Raw genomic sequence first — 17,233 nt, forward strand, 5'->3', positions numbered from 1 at the left:
GTAAAATACTGAAAGAGTGTATGAATTGTTTTCACAATTTGTAAATTTTCGTATATTTTACAAAAAACAAAAACTTTAAAACTTTTTTCAGTAAAAGCAATACAAGCAGCCATTTTTAAACTACTAAATTATAAAATTTGAAAGATTAATGAAAAAATAATTTTTGGGTTTCTTTTATGAGTTTTCGTAAACTTTCATACAAAACTACAAACAGCAAATCTTGACGCAACAAAACAAGTACTAAGTAGGTGTTTTGAAAAGTACTAAAATAAAAATTGCAAATTTTATACTTTCGTAAATAAAAGCTAAAAACTTAGAATCAGCAAAATGAAAGCAATAAGTATATGTGACACGATCTATGAAAAGGTGGCTTATGACTCAAAAAAGAAACAGCTGTTAAAGATAAACAATGCATTTCTTCAGTTTCTTAGTAGTTTTTCTTTTGCATTATTTTTTTTGAGTCATAAGCCACCTTTTCATAGGCCGGGTCACATATATTTCGAAAAGTACTAAAAAAAATGTATTAAAATTTTTTTAATTATAAAATATTAATCTAAATAAAAATTTAGATAACAAACTTCGAATCAACAAAGAGATTACTAAGTACTATAATTATTTTTTTATATTAACATTTATATATGTTATATTAACCTTAAGGTATGTTGACATAACACGACTTTTGTCTTATAAAATACCGAAATAGAAAAGTTTAAATTTTTTTATAATAATTCTTTGTTTTTTTTTTTTGTTTGTGATTATGCGTTGATTTTGATGAGCGTTAGACATACTTCTTTCATACAACTTTTACAAAGTCTTTTTTACCGCATCTTTCCAGCGACCCTTTCAGATCTGACTATACCATAGGCTATCATGATTAAGAAAAGGCGTCTCTTTTTAAAAACACCAAGAACAGCAAACAAGAACAAAATCTAGTAATACGCGCCTGAATACATTAAGAATAAATTCGATAGCCAAATTTTGTATTCATGCTCATGTGGGTGTGTGTATATTTTCGAAATGCATATTTTATATTTAAACATTTCATGTAATCATTGCTATTTTTCAGTCATTTATAAATTTTTTTTTTATTATACTCAGTTGAGCAGAGCTCACAGAGTATATTAAGTTTGATTGGATAACGGTTGGTTGTACATATATAAAGGAATCGAGATAGATATAGACTTCCATATATCAAAATAATCAGGATCGAAAAAAAATTTGATTGAGCCATGTCCGTCCGTCCGTCCGTCCGTCCGTCCGTCCGTTAACACGATAACTTGAGTAAATTTTGAGGTATCTTGATGAAATTTGGTATGCAGGTTCCCGAGTACACATCTCAGATCGCTATTTAAAATGAACGATATCCGACTATAACCACGCCCACTTTTTCGATATCGAAAATTTCGAAAAACCGAAAAAGTGCGATAATTCATTACAAAAGACAGCTAAAGCGACGAAACTTGGTAGATGAGTTGAACTTATGACGCAGAATAGAAAATTAGTAAAATTTTGGACAATGGGCGTGGCACCGCCCACTTTTAAAAGAAGGTAATTTAAAAGTTTTGCAAGCTGTAATTTGGCAGTCGTTGAAGATATCTTGATGAAATTTGGCAGGAACTTTACTTCTATTACTATATGTACGCCTAATAAAAATTAGCAAAATCGGAGAAGGACCACGCCCACTTTAAAAAAAAAAAATTTTTTAAAGTAAAATTTTAACAAAAAATTTAATATCTTTACAGTATATAAGTAAATTATGTCAACATTCAACTCTAGTAATGATATGGTGCAACAAAATACAAAAATAAAAGAAAATTTCAAAATGGGCGTGGCTCCGCCCTTTTTCATTTAATTTGTCTAGGATACTTTTAACGCCATGAGTCGAACAAAAATTAACCAATCCTTTTGAAATTTGGTAGGGGCATAGATTTTATGACATTAACTGTTTTCTGTGAAAATGGGCGAAATCGGTTGATGCCACGCCCAGTTTTTATACACAGGCGTCCGTCTGTCCTTCCGCATGGCCGTTAACACGATAACTTGGGCAAAAATCGACATATCTTTAATGAACTTAGTTCACGTGCTTACTTGAACTCACTTTATCTTGGTATGAAAAATGAACGAAATCCGACTATGACCACGCCCACTTTTTCGATATCGAAAATTACGAAAAATGAAAAAATCCCATAATTCTATACCAAATACGAAAAAAAGCATGAAACATGGTAAGGTAATTGGATTGTTTTATTGACGCGAAATATAACTTTAGAAAAAACTTTATAAAATGGTTGTGACACTTACCATATTAAGTAGAAGAAAATGAAAAAGTTCTACAGGGCGAAATAAAAAACCCTTAAAATCTTGGCAGGTATTACATATATAAATAAATTAGCTGTATCCAACAGATGATGTTCTGGGTCACCCTGGTCCACATTTTGGTCTATATCTGGAAAACGCCTTCACACCACTCCCTTTTAAAACTCTCATTAATACCTTTAATTTGATACCCATATCGTACAAACTCATTCTAGAGTCACCCCTGGTCCACCTTTATGGCGATATCTCGAAAAGGCGTCCACCTATAGAACTAAGACCCACGCCCTTTTAAAATACTTATTAACACCTTTCATTTGATACCCATATCGTAAAAACATATTCTAAAGTCACCCCTGGTCCACCTTTATGGCGATATCTCGAAAAGGCGAACACCTATAGAACAAAGGCCCACTCCCTTTTAAAATACTCATTAACACCTTTCTTTTGATACCCATATTGTACAAACAAATTCTAGGGTCACCCCTGCTCCACCTTTATGGCGATATCTCGAAACGGCGTCCACATATGGAGCTAAGGATTACTCCCTTTTAAAATACTCATAAACACCTTTCTTTTGATACCCATATTGTACAAACAAATTCTAGGGTTACCACTGGTCCACCTTTATGGCGATATATCGAAACCGCGTCCACCTATGGAACTAAGGATTACTCCCTTTTAAGATACTCATTAGCACCTTTCATTTGATACCCATATCGTGCAAACGCGTTCTATAGTCACCCCTGGTCCACCTTTATGGCGATATCTCGAAAAGGCGACCACCTATACAACAACCACCACTCCCTTTTAAAACCCTTATTAATACCTTTAATTTGATACCCATATCGTACAAACATATTCTAGAGTCACCCCTGGTCCACCTTTAGGGCGATATTTCGAAACGGCGTCCACCTATAGAACTAAGGCCCACTCCCTTTTAAAATACTCATTAACGCCTTTCGTTTGATGCCCATATTGTACAAACAAATTCTAGGGTCACCCCTGGTCACCTTATGGCGATATCTCGAAACGGCGTGCACCTATGGAACTAAGGATTACTCCCTTTTAAAATGCTCATTAACACCTTTTTTTTGATACCCATATTGTACAAACAAATTCTAGGGTCACCCCTGGTCCACCTTTGTGGCGATATCTCGAAATGGCGTCCACCTATGGAACTAAGGATTACTCCCTTTTAAAATACTCATTAACACCTTTCATTTGAAACCCATATCGTACAAACGCATTCTAGAGTCAACCCTGATCCACCTTTATGGCTATATCCCTAAATGGCATCCACCTATAGAACTATGGCCCACTCCCTCATAAAATACTCTTTAACGCCTTTCATTTGATACACAGTCCAGGGTTTCCCTCGGTTCATTTTCCTACATGGTGATTTTCCTTATTTTGTCTCCATAGCTCTCAACTGAGTATGTAATGTTCGGTTACACCCGAACTTAACCTTCCTTACTTGTTTTTATTTTTATTTTATTTTTTTTGTTATTTTTGGATATTTTTACGTTCATGGCTGTGCCTTTGTGTGCATTAAATGTGTGCCTCTGTCTTGTGCGCGTTCTTAAATAATTTCATTAATAAGAAAAGAAATTTATGAAATAAATTTTTTCTTGTAGCACAGCCAAAAAAAACAAGAAAATAAATGCGAAAAAACTTTTTTTGTGTATTTTCATTCAAAAAGTCGTGTTAATGGAAATTGTGTTCACATGTTTATGAGTTTTTCGAAAACTCAAATAGATTAGGCACTATAGAGGTATGATTTCTTGGAAAAGTATTTCATTTTTATGGTTATAAAAAACCTAGAAAAAATTATTAATTTTACTTTTAAATTTTTATATTGAAGGCTGTGTTTTTTCTTTTATCTTTCTTATTTGATTCTTTTTCTGTCAAAAGGCATGTATAAATTATTCATTATTTTGACAGGTCGTGCAAATTCTTCCGTAAAAAAATGACTTAAACCAACGAGAACTTGGATATTTTCAATTAGTAATATTTTTCAGCATAATAAACTGGTATGTTTAAGAATACCTAAACTTTCCGGTCATACGGGAACATATACTTGCAAAATCGGGCAAAATACAGCAAAACGTATTTGCAAACAATTTGTATTGTATTTATGCTGTTTACATGAAAGATAGGGAAAAATGACTGCCAAACGTATAAATGCAAAATTTGCCGAAGAACGCTTTTTTGCGAGAACTGACAAAATGCATGTTGACCAATGAGTGCGTATACAGTCCTAATGCCTCCAAACGACAGTTAAAGTATTCAAAAATAAAAATATGATAAAAAAAATTTAAGGACTACCTTTATATAAATGGACCAAAAAACAACAAGCAATTTTTCCTTTAAGACAGACATAGTCTTGTTGAATTTTGACTAAAACACTTTAACAATAGCTCTTGTAAAAGAATTTTGGGATTTAAAATTATAAAGGTGGAGCGCAATCTTTCAATTTAAGGCAAACCATGTACTTGGGATTAACTAATTGATTATATAAAATTTAAACACGTGCTGTACCTTTATAATTTTAAATCCCAAAATTCTTTTACAAGAGCTATTGTTAAAGTGTTTTAGTCAAAATTCAACAAGACTATGTCTGTCTTAAAGGAAAAATTGCTTTCTGTTTTTTGGTAAGATTAGCAAGATTTAAGTGAATTAGTGGAATTTTCGCAACAAAACACAGAACTCCACCTCGCATCATTGCAAGAGAATTCCTCTTCGTTTGTCAGCTACTTAATTTGCACAACTGAAAATCGTTGTGAAATTCGCATACACCTGAAAGTCTAAAAGAATCGTGGCGAAAGTAGCGTACGCCTAAAAGTATGCAAGGACGGGCATTGAGTTGGGCCTTCAACGAGGTGGAATTCTACAACGCCTGCAACATTCAGGAGGCTAGCCATGAAGTCATAGCCTAATCTTCTAAATAGTTCGACTTGTGCGTTACGTAGCTCAAATTTTTTGATCAAACATTGCACTGTCACCTAGTTTTAAACTATATTTCAGATTTCAAGTCTCTAGATATCCAGGAAATTAGTTAAAAATCGATTGCAAGATTTCCAATTTAAAACGAGTTTTCTCAATATCTCGATCCATGCGCCACCTAGCGGAATTTTTTTGATAAAATATTGCATTGCCACCGGGTTCTGACTTACGGCCCAAGTTTCATGTATCTAGCTCATCGGGAAGTTACTCGAAAATCGACTGCAAGATTCCCCCCGTTTTTAAAGTATTTGCAGTTATCTTGACTAGCGCGCCACCTGGCGGAACTATGTTTTCTATAAGTTGTATTGTCACCAGGCCTCTAACTAAGATTCCCAAATTAAAATTTGTTTTCTTACTATCTCGTTCCGCTGCCACCTAGCGAATTTTTATTTTTTTTGATCAAATATTGCATTGTCACCGGGTTCTGACTCACGGCCCAAGTTTCAAGTCTCTACGTCACCGGGAAGTTACTTAAAAATCGATCACAAGATTCTCTGCGTTTTTTCAGGGATTTTAGTTTATCTCGATTCCTCTGCCATCTGACGGCATTTTGTTTTCCACGAATTGTAGTGCCATCGACTCGCAAACTATGTGCTAAGTTTCAAGTCTCTGGATCACCGAGAAGTTGGTTAAAAGTCGATCCCAAAATTTCCATTTTAAAATGAATTTTCTGTATATTCCGTTCCGTGCACCACCTAGCGGATTTTTTTTCACATGCATTGTAATGTCTTCCAGATCTGAACTATTTTCTAATTATTAAGTGTCTAGCTCAAGGGGAAGTTACCGAAAGAGACTTTTCCGCGGGTCAAAATTCGTATGGAAATGAGGGGACAATCATGAAAGGGACTTAATGTAAAGGCAATAAAATATCACAAAACTAAATGAATGTATAAATTAAAATATACAATAAAACATGCAATAAATGTTTAATATCAACATATATGCATAAAATACAAATATGCGCACATATGTATGTACAAATTTATTAGGGTGTGGCGAAAAATATTTTAAATATTTTAAATATACTTTTTCTTGGTAATAAAAGAAAATTTTTAAAAATCGTATCTATGTAAGCTGTTACGTTTTAACTATGAAAATGAGTCCTCATGTTGATTTTGGTTTGCTTTCAAAATAATATTATTTTTCAAAAATTCCAAAAATGTTTACTTTTGTTTAATTATTATATTTTTGCACAGCATCCATATATTTTTTTAATAACTTCTTTTTACAACTAACAAATTAAAAAAAAAATTTAGTTAGATTCACTCTAATATACGAATATCAAAAAGTATATATTGAAGAACGATCAACCACATTCCATTCAAATGAACTCAAATCTTAAAATTCCAAAAAGCTACAAAATAATCAAAACGTCAAATGTTCCGAAATTTTTAATTATTACCAGAATTATAATTATGTTTTGCTATGCATATTTATGCAGGCCGAAATCGACTGGATAGAAGTGTAGAAGATCAAGAATTGAGAGTTATTTATGCAGGTGTGGCAAGACAGCAAAGACGCATGTTTATGTATGTATTTTTGTACTACACACATACATGCATATATACAGTGCCTGATAGCTGAAATCAGACAAAGTGTTAAACAGCATTGAAAATTCATATTTTTAAATGAAAAAAATTGTCATCAACAGACTTAAGGAAATTTGTTCCAAAGCTTTCAAATTTCAACAGGAAACTAGCTACGTTTTTTCTAAAAGTTAATTTCAGAACACACACAAAAAAGATTTTTCTCAAGATACTGAAAATTAAAAAACAAAATTATATAAAATTAAAAAAAAATATTCAAACTTAAGTAACTTTTTAGCCAAAACTTGATATTTTTTCAGCTTAAAAATACTAAAACTTTTTTCTTAAAAAGAGAATTGACCAAATTAATTTTTTTTTAATAAAGAAAAGAAAATTTATCCAAATTTTGTTTTTTGACAAGGCCAATTTTTATAAACAAAAAAAGTAAATAAAAAAAAAATTTAAAATAATCTTAATTTTTTTTTTTTTGAACTAAATTTGAAACTTTTTAACCAATTTTTTTAATTTTTAAGCAAGTTTTAGAAATAAAAGCTGTTTTCTAACTCTGAACTAAATATAAATTTTATTTTGCGTAAACTTGACTGCTTCAACTCGTGTTATCGCCGAATGGGGAAGGTAGGATGGTACCGAACAGTCTCTATTGTTCAAACCGATTGAGAAGAATAAAGAATATTTTGCCCATTATATACAAGTAAGAGTAATGAAATTTCCATTTGGAAATATTTAATACAATAAAAGCAATTATACGCAGTTATAAATAGAATTTCTTTCAATTTCCTGTGAAAACTTTTAAACTTTTTCTTGTTTGTACCCATTCACCTTGAGCCCCAAAGGCATATCAACAAATTATAAGCGCAGAGTAACCCAGCAGAAAATTGAGCTATTGTAGTACAAATACAATTTAAATTCAAACTTAAAACAAAATTTGACATAAATATGGCGAGAAAATTTTTTTCTAGAAATAATAAATCTTTACTTTTGGCAACTTGGGTTTTTTAGTTGCAGATATTTGTAAAAACTATAAATATCAACACGTATGGGAAAAACCTAAATATATAATTTTAGTTTTTATACTCTGCTGGGCAGAGCTCACAGAGTATATTAACTTTGTTCGCATAACGGTAATCCGCAACGGCATAAACTAATCGCGATAGATATAGACTTCTATATTCAAAATGATCTGGGTGAAATAAGAAATTCATTTAGCCATGTCCGTCCGTCCGTCCGTCTGTCCATCCGTCTGTAAACACGATAACTTGAGTAAATTTTGAGGTATCTTGATAAAATTTGGTATGTAGGTTCCTGGGCGCTCATCTCAGATCGCTATTTAAAATGAACGAAATCCGACTACAACCACGCCCACTTTTTCGATATCGAAAATTTCGAAAAACCGAAAAAGTGCGATAATTCATTACCAAAGACGGATAAAGCGATGAAACTTGGTAGGTGCGTTGACCTTATGACGCAAAATAGAAAATTAGAAAAATGTTGGACAATGGGCGTGGCACCTCCCACTTTTAAAAGAAGATAATTTAAAAGTTTTGAAAGCTGTAATTTGGCAGTCATTGAAGATATCATGATGAAATTTGATAGGCACGTTACTCCTATTACTATATGTGTTCTAAATAAAAATTAGCGAAATCGGATCACGATCAAATTTTAACAAAAAATGTAATATCATTACGGTATAAAAGTAAATTATGTCAACATTCGACTCCAGTAATGATATGGTGCAACAAAATACAAAGATAAAAGAAAATTTCAAAATGGACGTAACTCCACCCTTTTTCATTTAATTCGTCTAGAATACTTTTAATGCCATAAGTCGAACAAAAATTTACCAATCCTTGTGAAATTTGGTAAGGACATAGATTCTATGACGATAACTGTTTTCTGTGAAAATGGGCGAAATCGGTTGAAGCCACACCTAGTTTTTATACACAGTCGACCGTCTGTCCCTCCGCTCGGCCGTTAACACGATAACTTGCGCAAAAAACGATATATCTTAACTAAACTTAGTTCACGTTCTTATCTGAAGTCACTTTATCTTGGTATAAAATATGGCCGAAATCCGAATATGACCACGCCCACTTTTCCGATATCGAAAATTACGAAAAATGAAAAAAATGCCATAATTCTGTACCAAATATGAAAAAAGAGATGAAACATGGTAATTGGATTGGTTTATTGACGCAAAATATAACTTTAGAAAAAACTTTGTAAAATGGGTGTGACACCTACCATATTAAGTAGAAGAAAATGAAAAAAAGTTCTGCAGGGCAAAATAAAAAGCCCTTGGAATCTTGGCAGGAATACTGTTCGTGGTATGACATATATAAATAAATTAGCGGTACCCGACAGAAGATATTCTGGGTCACCCTGGTCCACATTTTGGTCGATATCTTGAAAACGCCTTCACATATACAACTAAGGGCCACTCCCTTTTAAAACCCTCATTAATACTTTTAATTTGATATCCATATCGTACAAACACATTCTAGAGTCACCCCTGATCCACCCTTATTGCGATATCTCGATATCACCTATAGAACTAAGGCCCACTACGTTTTAAATAATCATTAACACCTTTCATTTGATACACATATCATACAAACACATTCCAGGGTTACCCTAGCTTCATTTTGCTAAATGGTGATTTTCCCTTATTTTGTCTGCAAAGCTCTCAGCTGAGTATGTAATGTTCGGTTACACCCGAACTTAGCTTTCCTTACTTGTTTTTAACTACATTTTTGCCTTCACCTGCTAAATATTAGGTTACTTGTTGTATTTTGGGAATTCACTAAAAATGTTTCACTTTTACATACATGCAAACACGTAACACATATTGATGTATGTTTGGTGTTATTATAAACAAAAGTAAAAAAGAAAATATTTTAAATTTTTTGAATATCATTTTGCATATTTCTCACACTGAGTGTTTATAATAAATTGTGCTTATTAAAATTAGTATGGAAAATTTTTTTAGATTATTTTTAGTAAATGCCATATCTCAAATTTACATACGTAAACGAAATCGAAAAGCCATTAGTGTAAATAAAAAATTTTTTGAGGATACGTGTTTGTGTTAAGAATACTTTGGCTTTTTATGCAGTGTTGTAAGTCTAAAGAGTTTTATTTTTTTTAGCTTTTGATTTAGTTTTATTTTTATATTTTCTTTTGCTGAATTTTTTTTTAATGTCCCTTTTTCACTGTCCCCATATCATTTAAACTTATTTCTTGAATTTTTTTGTACCATAACCTTTAGTTTTTTCTGAAATATTTTTTTAACTTTTTTAATCTTTTTCAGTTTTTTACATTACTTTATATAATTTTTTTTACTTTCATAAATATTTTTTTTCTTTTATTTATTTAATTCAATTATATTTAATTTTTTTTATATATCTTAGTTAATTTTATTCCATTTCATCATGTTTTATTCAAGTTTCTTTGTTTTATTACATTTTATTTAATTTTACTTCAAATCATCATTTAAAATTTTTTGTATTTATTTTATTTTATTTGTTTTCATTTTTTGTTTATTGTATTTGATTCTATCTTATCTTACTTAAGGTTCTTTTATTTTATATTTTTATATTATATTTTATATTATTTTATTTAATAGTATTTTATTTTATTGTTTTTCTTTTATTTCTTTTATTTTGCTTTATTTTATTTTTTTATGATCTTCTACATCTCTACGATCAAGTCCTTCTCTCAAGATCGACTTCAGTCTGCAAAATAAAATTTAGCAATTTACCGTTTACGCTATTGCTTTAAAATTTGGTTGAATTATTCCCCATTCTTTCTCACGGTATTTACAGAACAGCAAAGCCAAACCTTTCTCTTTCACTGGAGTTTTATTGACGTTGTTTGTGTATATGAGTTAGTCCATTCTTGACAATATGCCCGTAACTGCTTTTTAGCTCGCTTCTTAAAAAAAAGTGTCTGCGCTTTTCTCCCAGACTTCAATACAACAAAAAATCGGCCTACCTGCCTAGAAACTTAGTAAATAAATATAAAATATCACTCTTTTCTAAATTTAAGATTGAGTTTTTTTCCAAAATTGAAATATAATCTTTTCTAATTCCGCGTCTCTCTCTCTCTCTCTTTTCATTACAGAAAGCCAATCACATTCTACATTGAACGCAAAACCAAGTGATCGAGCATCAAGTGATCATTCCTTAATTTGCTTGGTGAGATCAGAGCCAAAGAATGTGGGAAACTCTTGGTACACGGCAAAGATACCGAGGGCATTGAGGTTTGTCAACACACAAGTTTGCCACACTACATGGATTGTAGAAATGGCGGCGATATTTTGGCGCCACCACGGCCCCCAAAGCACCTACCACGTATACATCGTCCTAGAGCACCTGAGCCAACAGAGACTTTATTAAGTGTAACACAAATGCAGCATCAGCAGCAGCAGCAGCTACAACAACAACAGCGAGAACAAGCTCTACAGCAAATGACGACGAGGTTGACGACGACGGCGGCAGCGACAGCGACAGTAACAGCGACGACGACAGCAGGAACCGTAGGAGCGGCGGCAACAACGGCGACGGCAGCAACAGCAACGAGCACCGAGACCACGCAATGTACAAATAGTAATAATCAGCATATGCAACAAAATTTCAATAGTAACAATTATCCAAGTCAATATAGTATTACGAGCGTAGATCAACGTGGTTTACGTGGCACGAGTACGAGTGCGAGTACGAATACGAGTCAAAATGATAATAATACGAACGTGAATCAGCTAATACAAACAGAATACGAAGATAACGAGATACATCATTTGACGATACTGCCACAACGGCCGACAACGCTTAATCTCAGCCGTAATAACAGCCACGTCAGCACGACATCCTCATCGACATCGTCATCTTCCATAACAGCAGCGAATACGTTTACGCGTCGTAGACAATTGCCGCCAACGCCAGGTGCTGCTGCGCGTTTACTTGTCAATAATAATACAAGTAACAGTTTTAGCAGCAATAACAATTTAAACAACAACAACGCGCGTAATCAAGCGGCGAACAACAACAACGGTGGTAGTGGTGTTGGTGTGAGTAGCGTTTCGGGCATCACAAGCAGTATCACTGGTTTACTCAGTCATTTCCATAATAACGAACCAGCTGCCGCTGCTACATCATCAGTCACGCTGGCTCAACCGCGCCCCGAGTCGCAGCGACTCACCAATGAGTATGTGGATACACCGTTCCGAAATCAAAACGCTGCAAATGCTATTATCACAACAAATCAGTTACAACTGCAGCATGCTTCACGTACGCAACATCCGGCAGGACAGCATGATGGCGGTCAAACGACAACGCATCATTTGCTCTTGCTGCCACAACGCGAATTCCGACAACAACAGCAACAGCAGCACCAACAGCAGCAGCAGCTACATACGCAGCGTTTGGTGGCGTCAACGGCGGCGGCGACGACGTCAAGTTCGGCGTCTATCATAACGACGGGCATTGACAATACGGACGGCTTCTTACATTCGCATCATAAAACACCAACGTCTACTACAGCGTCAACAACAACAATTTGCCCGGATACGGGCAAGATAATTCCAGTTGCGCCAAATGGACATAATAGCGGCGGCGCTAATTTAGGCAGCTTTCATAATTCAACGCAACAGTCACAGTTCGCACCCGCTATTACAAAACAACCCGCCTCAACGACCAACCAAATGTCTACGCATCTTATTGATGGTACGAATTGTAAATTTGCTAAAGAATTACCCGCATTCGATGAACTATTAACAATGCATAATATAGCGACGGGTATTTCCACGCCACAAGGTATGATATCAGCGGTGCATGGCGCTAGTCCGCTTGGTACGCCGATCATTATAGGTGGTAGTGGTAGCGGTGATACATCATCATTGAATCAAATTATCTGCCCACGTTGCGGTCATTGCCGTTGTGAACAGTGCCAAAGTCCACCACATCTACCACAAACATGGCTCTGTAATAAGACGTGCTTGTGTAGTGCCGAATCAGTGATCGATTATGTATCGTGTCTATGTTGTGCCAAAGCGTTATTCTATCATTGTGCACGTGATAATGATATGGATTGCGATGATGGTTCGAGTACACCCTGCGTTGATAATCCTTGTTCGTGTGGTCCCTATAAACGTACACAACGTTGGGGTTGGTTGGGTGCATTATCTCTAGTGCTACCCTGCCTTTGGCTATATTGGCCTATGCGCGGTTGTGTATCGTTTTGTGAGAAATGTTATGGTCGTTTTGTGGGACGTGGTTGCCGTTGTCAACAAACGGATTCACCAACAAATATTATACCTATATCACAATTGGGTAATGGTAATGGTAGCGGTACAGCAAGCATATTAAGTGGCAACAATGGTGGTGTGGATTCGTTAAAATCAGCTGATGCACATCATCATCATCATCATAGTAATCATCATCATCATAGCCATCATAATCACCATAGTTTGCGAAAGGGTGACGTGACGCCCAAGAAACGACTGCTCGATTCGAATGGCGAATATTAGTAAGAGTAACTAAGAATAACATCAGCAAAAAAAATACTATTTAAAAAATGCTAAAAAATGAGAAAAATTATAGTAACGAAAACACATTAGGGAATATGCCATTTAAGCTAGTTTACTACCATTTTGTGTGTAGTTAGAGACCCATTAAATTGCACCACAGTTTCACCACTGCTGGCAGTGGGTTGTAGCGGTAGTAAGAGGTGTTAAGGAACAACGCCATGTGCATCCTTCCAGACAGCTAAAAAAAATTAAATGAGAGTCTGGTACGCCTAGTTATAGAGTTCTGCCTTTAGCGGCGGTGGCTATAACGTCTTCAGCGAGCGAGAGAAAATCGTATTTTTTTCTGTAAGTGCGCTATCGTACATCCAATATTTTAAGGTACAATAATTTGCATTTAACAATCAAATTTGCAAAATATTCTCGCTCTCTCGCTAAGCACCACAATTCAGAGATCTGCATGAACCAATTTTTGCGTTCTACAAAAAGTTTTTGAGCACGGGTTGCTTACAGTGTTGCCAGATACTTGTTTTTTTTTCATTCAAATCCAAATACAAGTTTGACCTTAAAAACTAAATTAAAAGTAGCAATTTATAGGAGAAATGCTGGGTTTATTAACAGCTGGCTTAAGTTCGGAAGGCTTCATGTTTCAAAATTACATGACACGTTATTCAAAATTTCCGAGCTCTCCAAAATCTTCCCACTTCATCAGAGCTTTAGTTTTTATAAAATTTTTTTTTTTTTTCAAAAAATTTAATCATATCCAATTGCCGAGTTTTTGTCAGACAACTTAAAAATTTTCAAAATGTATGAGGAAAAATTAAAATAATAAAGTTGTGAAAAGAAGTTTTGCAAAAATCTCGAAATCCTTCCATTTTCTTTCTGAAATCTGGCAAAAATATACAACGCGAAATAGAGACAGCTACATTTTTGTTGCTTTCTCTGAAGTACTTCAAAAGAGCGCAAATAGAGAGCAAATATCCAATACTAAAGTCAACGACTCAAAATCCACCGCTGCAACCAGTGCTCAGTCAGTAGCATTCGTAGTAGCGTAATGATCAAGAAAACAAGAGTAGAAAAAATAACTGCAAAATTTTATGAAATCAAAAAATAATGCAGAGTCAAATAAATTAAACAAGTAATTAAAAAATAAAAAAAAATTTAATTTAAAAATTAATTATGAAATGTAAAAGTTGGTAAAAACGTAAACGGTTAGGAATTCATAATTAAACTATATACATATATTTTAGAGTAAAAAATTTAATAACCAAAGACTGCAAACAGATAATTATTAATTATTAGAAATGTTATTTAAAACAAAAAACACGCACGAAAATATGAAAACACAGCAACAACAGCAATTAAAAACAAGCATTACGCTTTCCAATTGTGAATAACTGTTTATGTATGTGTAATTTTATTTTACAGTGATATAGAGTTTTTTTAACACATACAAATTGCAATAGTGAGAATTTTGCTGAATACATTTTTTTTTTTTAATTTTTTTTTTTCTAAGCTTTTACTTTTTTATATATATTTTTTTGTAAATTTTTTTTAAAAATCAAGCTTTTTTTGTATTTATATTTGAAAATAGTATTTTATTTTATTTTTTTTAACTTTTTTTATTTTTTATATTTTATCTTTTTTGTTCCACAACTAAGTCAGGTCGCATTGTCAAAAACTGACACTTAATTGATTACTTTATTAAATAATTCCATTGTAAAGAAGAACAAAAAAATCATTTGTATATATGAAACCTGAAAACCAGACGCTTTTATAGTTTTTTGAAAGGAGAAAACTAAATTTAAAACTAAGAAAGTAAAGTTTACCAGAGAACTGCAAAACACGTTATGCGTGTATGAAAACGCTGCAAAAGCGCTGTCAAAAACTAATTTGGGAAAATTTGCTAGTGAACAAATGAGAAAGAAGACTTGCACACACACATACACAGATGATATATTTATTTGGGCTCCTAATAAAAAAATGTAAAAATCTGATTCCAAGCTGAAAGCTGCCAAAAGCTTGTAAAGTAATATATTTTATTTAAAGTTTTGCTCATATTTTTAATGATTGCATGATGAAAAGGGGTCTAATACGAAAATGTTACTTAGATAACAAGTGGCTTCACATGCGCTTAAAAAGTGGAAAGAGCTTTCTAAATTAAAAATACATCATATTGCAGATTGTGTTAGCTTTTTTATTTTCCGGAAATTTTTCACTTCAGAAAAACTCTAAAATAAAAATTTTGCAATAGCAATTTTGTTAAAAATCTTATTAAAAAAAAACATAACATAAACATCCCTTGAGAGCATTGGTAATTGACCAGAAATTGCTACTTTGTTCCTGACAATTAAGTTATGTTAACCAAAAGCTCATTCATTTGACGGAATTTTTATATCTAAAGCTTTTCAATATAAAAAGCTTTAAGGCATACATATGTATGTATGGCAATGACCTTCTATTTATTTTTCATAGTTTCCTTCAACTTTTTGCAGTTAGCTTTTTACATTGACGAATATAGCTCGTTTCTTTTTAAAGCTCTCCCCACAAGCTAAAGCATTTAAATGCAAGTGCATGAAAGGAAAATCTAGAGGTTATTCCAAAAGCTCTGGCTGTAGCAAGCTTTTGCTTATGCAATTAGTAAGCGCTGAAATCTCTGAAATTTTTTCTTTAATAAAAAGTTATAAAGAATTTATTTTATGAGATTTAAAAGAAAATATGCACGCAACGAAACTTGTTTTAAATAAGTGAGGCTTTTTTAATAGTAAACAAACACTTCACTGTGGAGAAAAAGCTTGGTAAGAGTTTCAACTTTTTTATAATAATTTTTTGAATTTTTAAAGCGCTTTATAGAATACTTCATTAGTAGCTCCTATTTTTTTAACACTTTGTGCTTTTTAAAACTGAAGATATTTTATACTGGCCGGTTTACAAGAAAGCGCTTAAAGCTTTTACAATTTTTTAAGCAAAAATTTTAGTATAGTAATTTTTATGAGTTATGAAATGAAATATTCATTCGCGTTTAACAACTAAAAATCTGATCGGCATTTTTAATTCTCTGAAAGCTGCGAAGAAGCTTGTTTTTAAAACCGCACTAAAAAAAGTTTACTTTGAAGCTAAATTGTTAGAATGTGCTTTTTAGAGTTAGTTGAGGAATATGCAAGTAAGAACAATAGCACACATAAAATATATTATTTTGTTTTTTGCAAAAAGCTTTAAAAGCTCTTCAATAAAACATTCATGCAAATTTTTTTTAATTATTAATACTTGTTAACTTACTTTCAAATTTAAAAGATTTTAAAACTTTTTTCTAAACGCTCTGAAAACCCTCGTTTTCAAAAGCTCACAATTACTGTTTTTTTTTTTTACAAATTATCTCCTATTTAAATTTACTGTATCTTCTATTTTCTTTTAAATACATTTGTGCCACGAAATTTCATTCCATTGCAAAAAAGCTTCCACGCAATTTTGTTTTTGTTTTTAGTTTTCAAAATAATTTTCGAGTAAAATTCAAATAAAAGCTGTCAACACTTATGAAATATTTAATTTGTTCTGCAGCATCAAATTTGTTTACTTTAAACAAAAGAAATTGAAAAAAAATTACATTTGAAGATAAAAATAATTAAAGCGTTTGTGTATGTGTGTATATGTGTGCTTGAGGGTATATACAAAATTGTTTGACGTAAATGCGAAACTAATTAAAAACCGTCTGTGCACAAACTATATATACACACACGCATACATATTTACATGTGCAAACATTTCCATATACATACAAAAAAATTATGTATGCTTTATAAACACGCATAACACATAAATTTAACAAAAAAAAAAATAATAATAATTT

The 17,233-nt window shown here is 32.8% G+C and overlaps 1 protein-coding gene across 4 annotated transcripts in view; it reads left to right on the top strand.

Moving 5' to 3' along the window:
• The window catches only part of sty (sprouty), a 71,862-nt gene extending 57,734 nt beyond the window's left edge, over window positions 1-14,128 (top strand). For all 4 annotated transcript variants that reach the window (XM_067789929.1, XM_067789932.1, XM_067789930.1 and 1 more), the window contains exon 3: window positions 10,986-14,128. In XM_067789929.1, coding sequence (XP_067646030.1) covers window positions 11,155-13,389 — 2,235 coding nt within the window. In that variant the 5' untranslated portion in view covers window positions 10,986-11,154 and the 3' untranslated portion in view covers window positions 13,390-14,128. The remainder of the gene's footprint in view (window positions 1-10,985) is intronic.
• Window positions 14,129-17,233: the final 3,105 nt, after the last annotated feature.

This window comes from Eurosta solidaginis, chromosome 5 (genome assembly GCF_040869045.1).
Source record: "Eurosta solidaginis isolate ZX-2024a chromosome 5, ASM4086904v1, whole genome shotgun sequence".
NCBI lineage: Eukaryota > Metazoa > Arthropoda > Insecta > Diptera > Tephritidae > Eurosta > Eurosta solidaginis.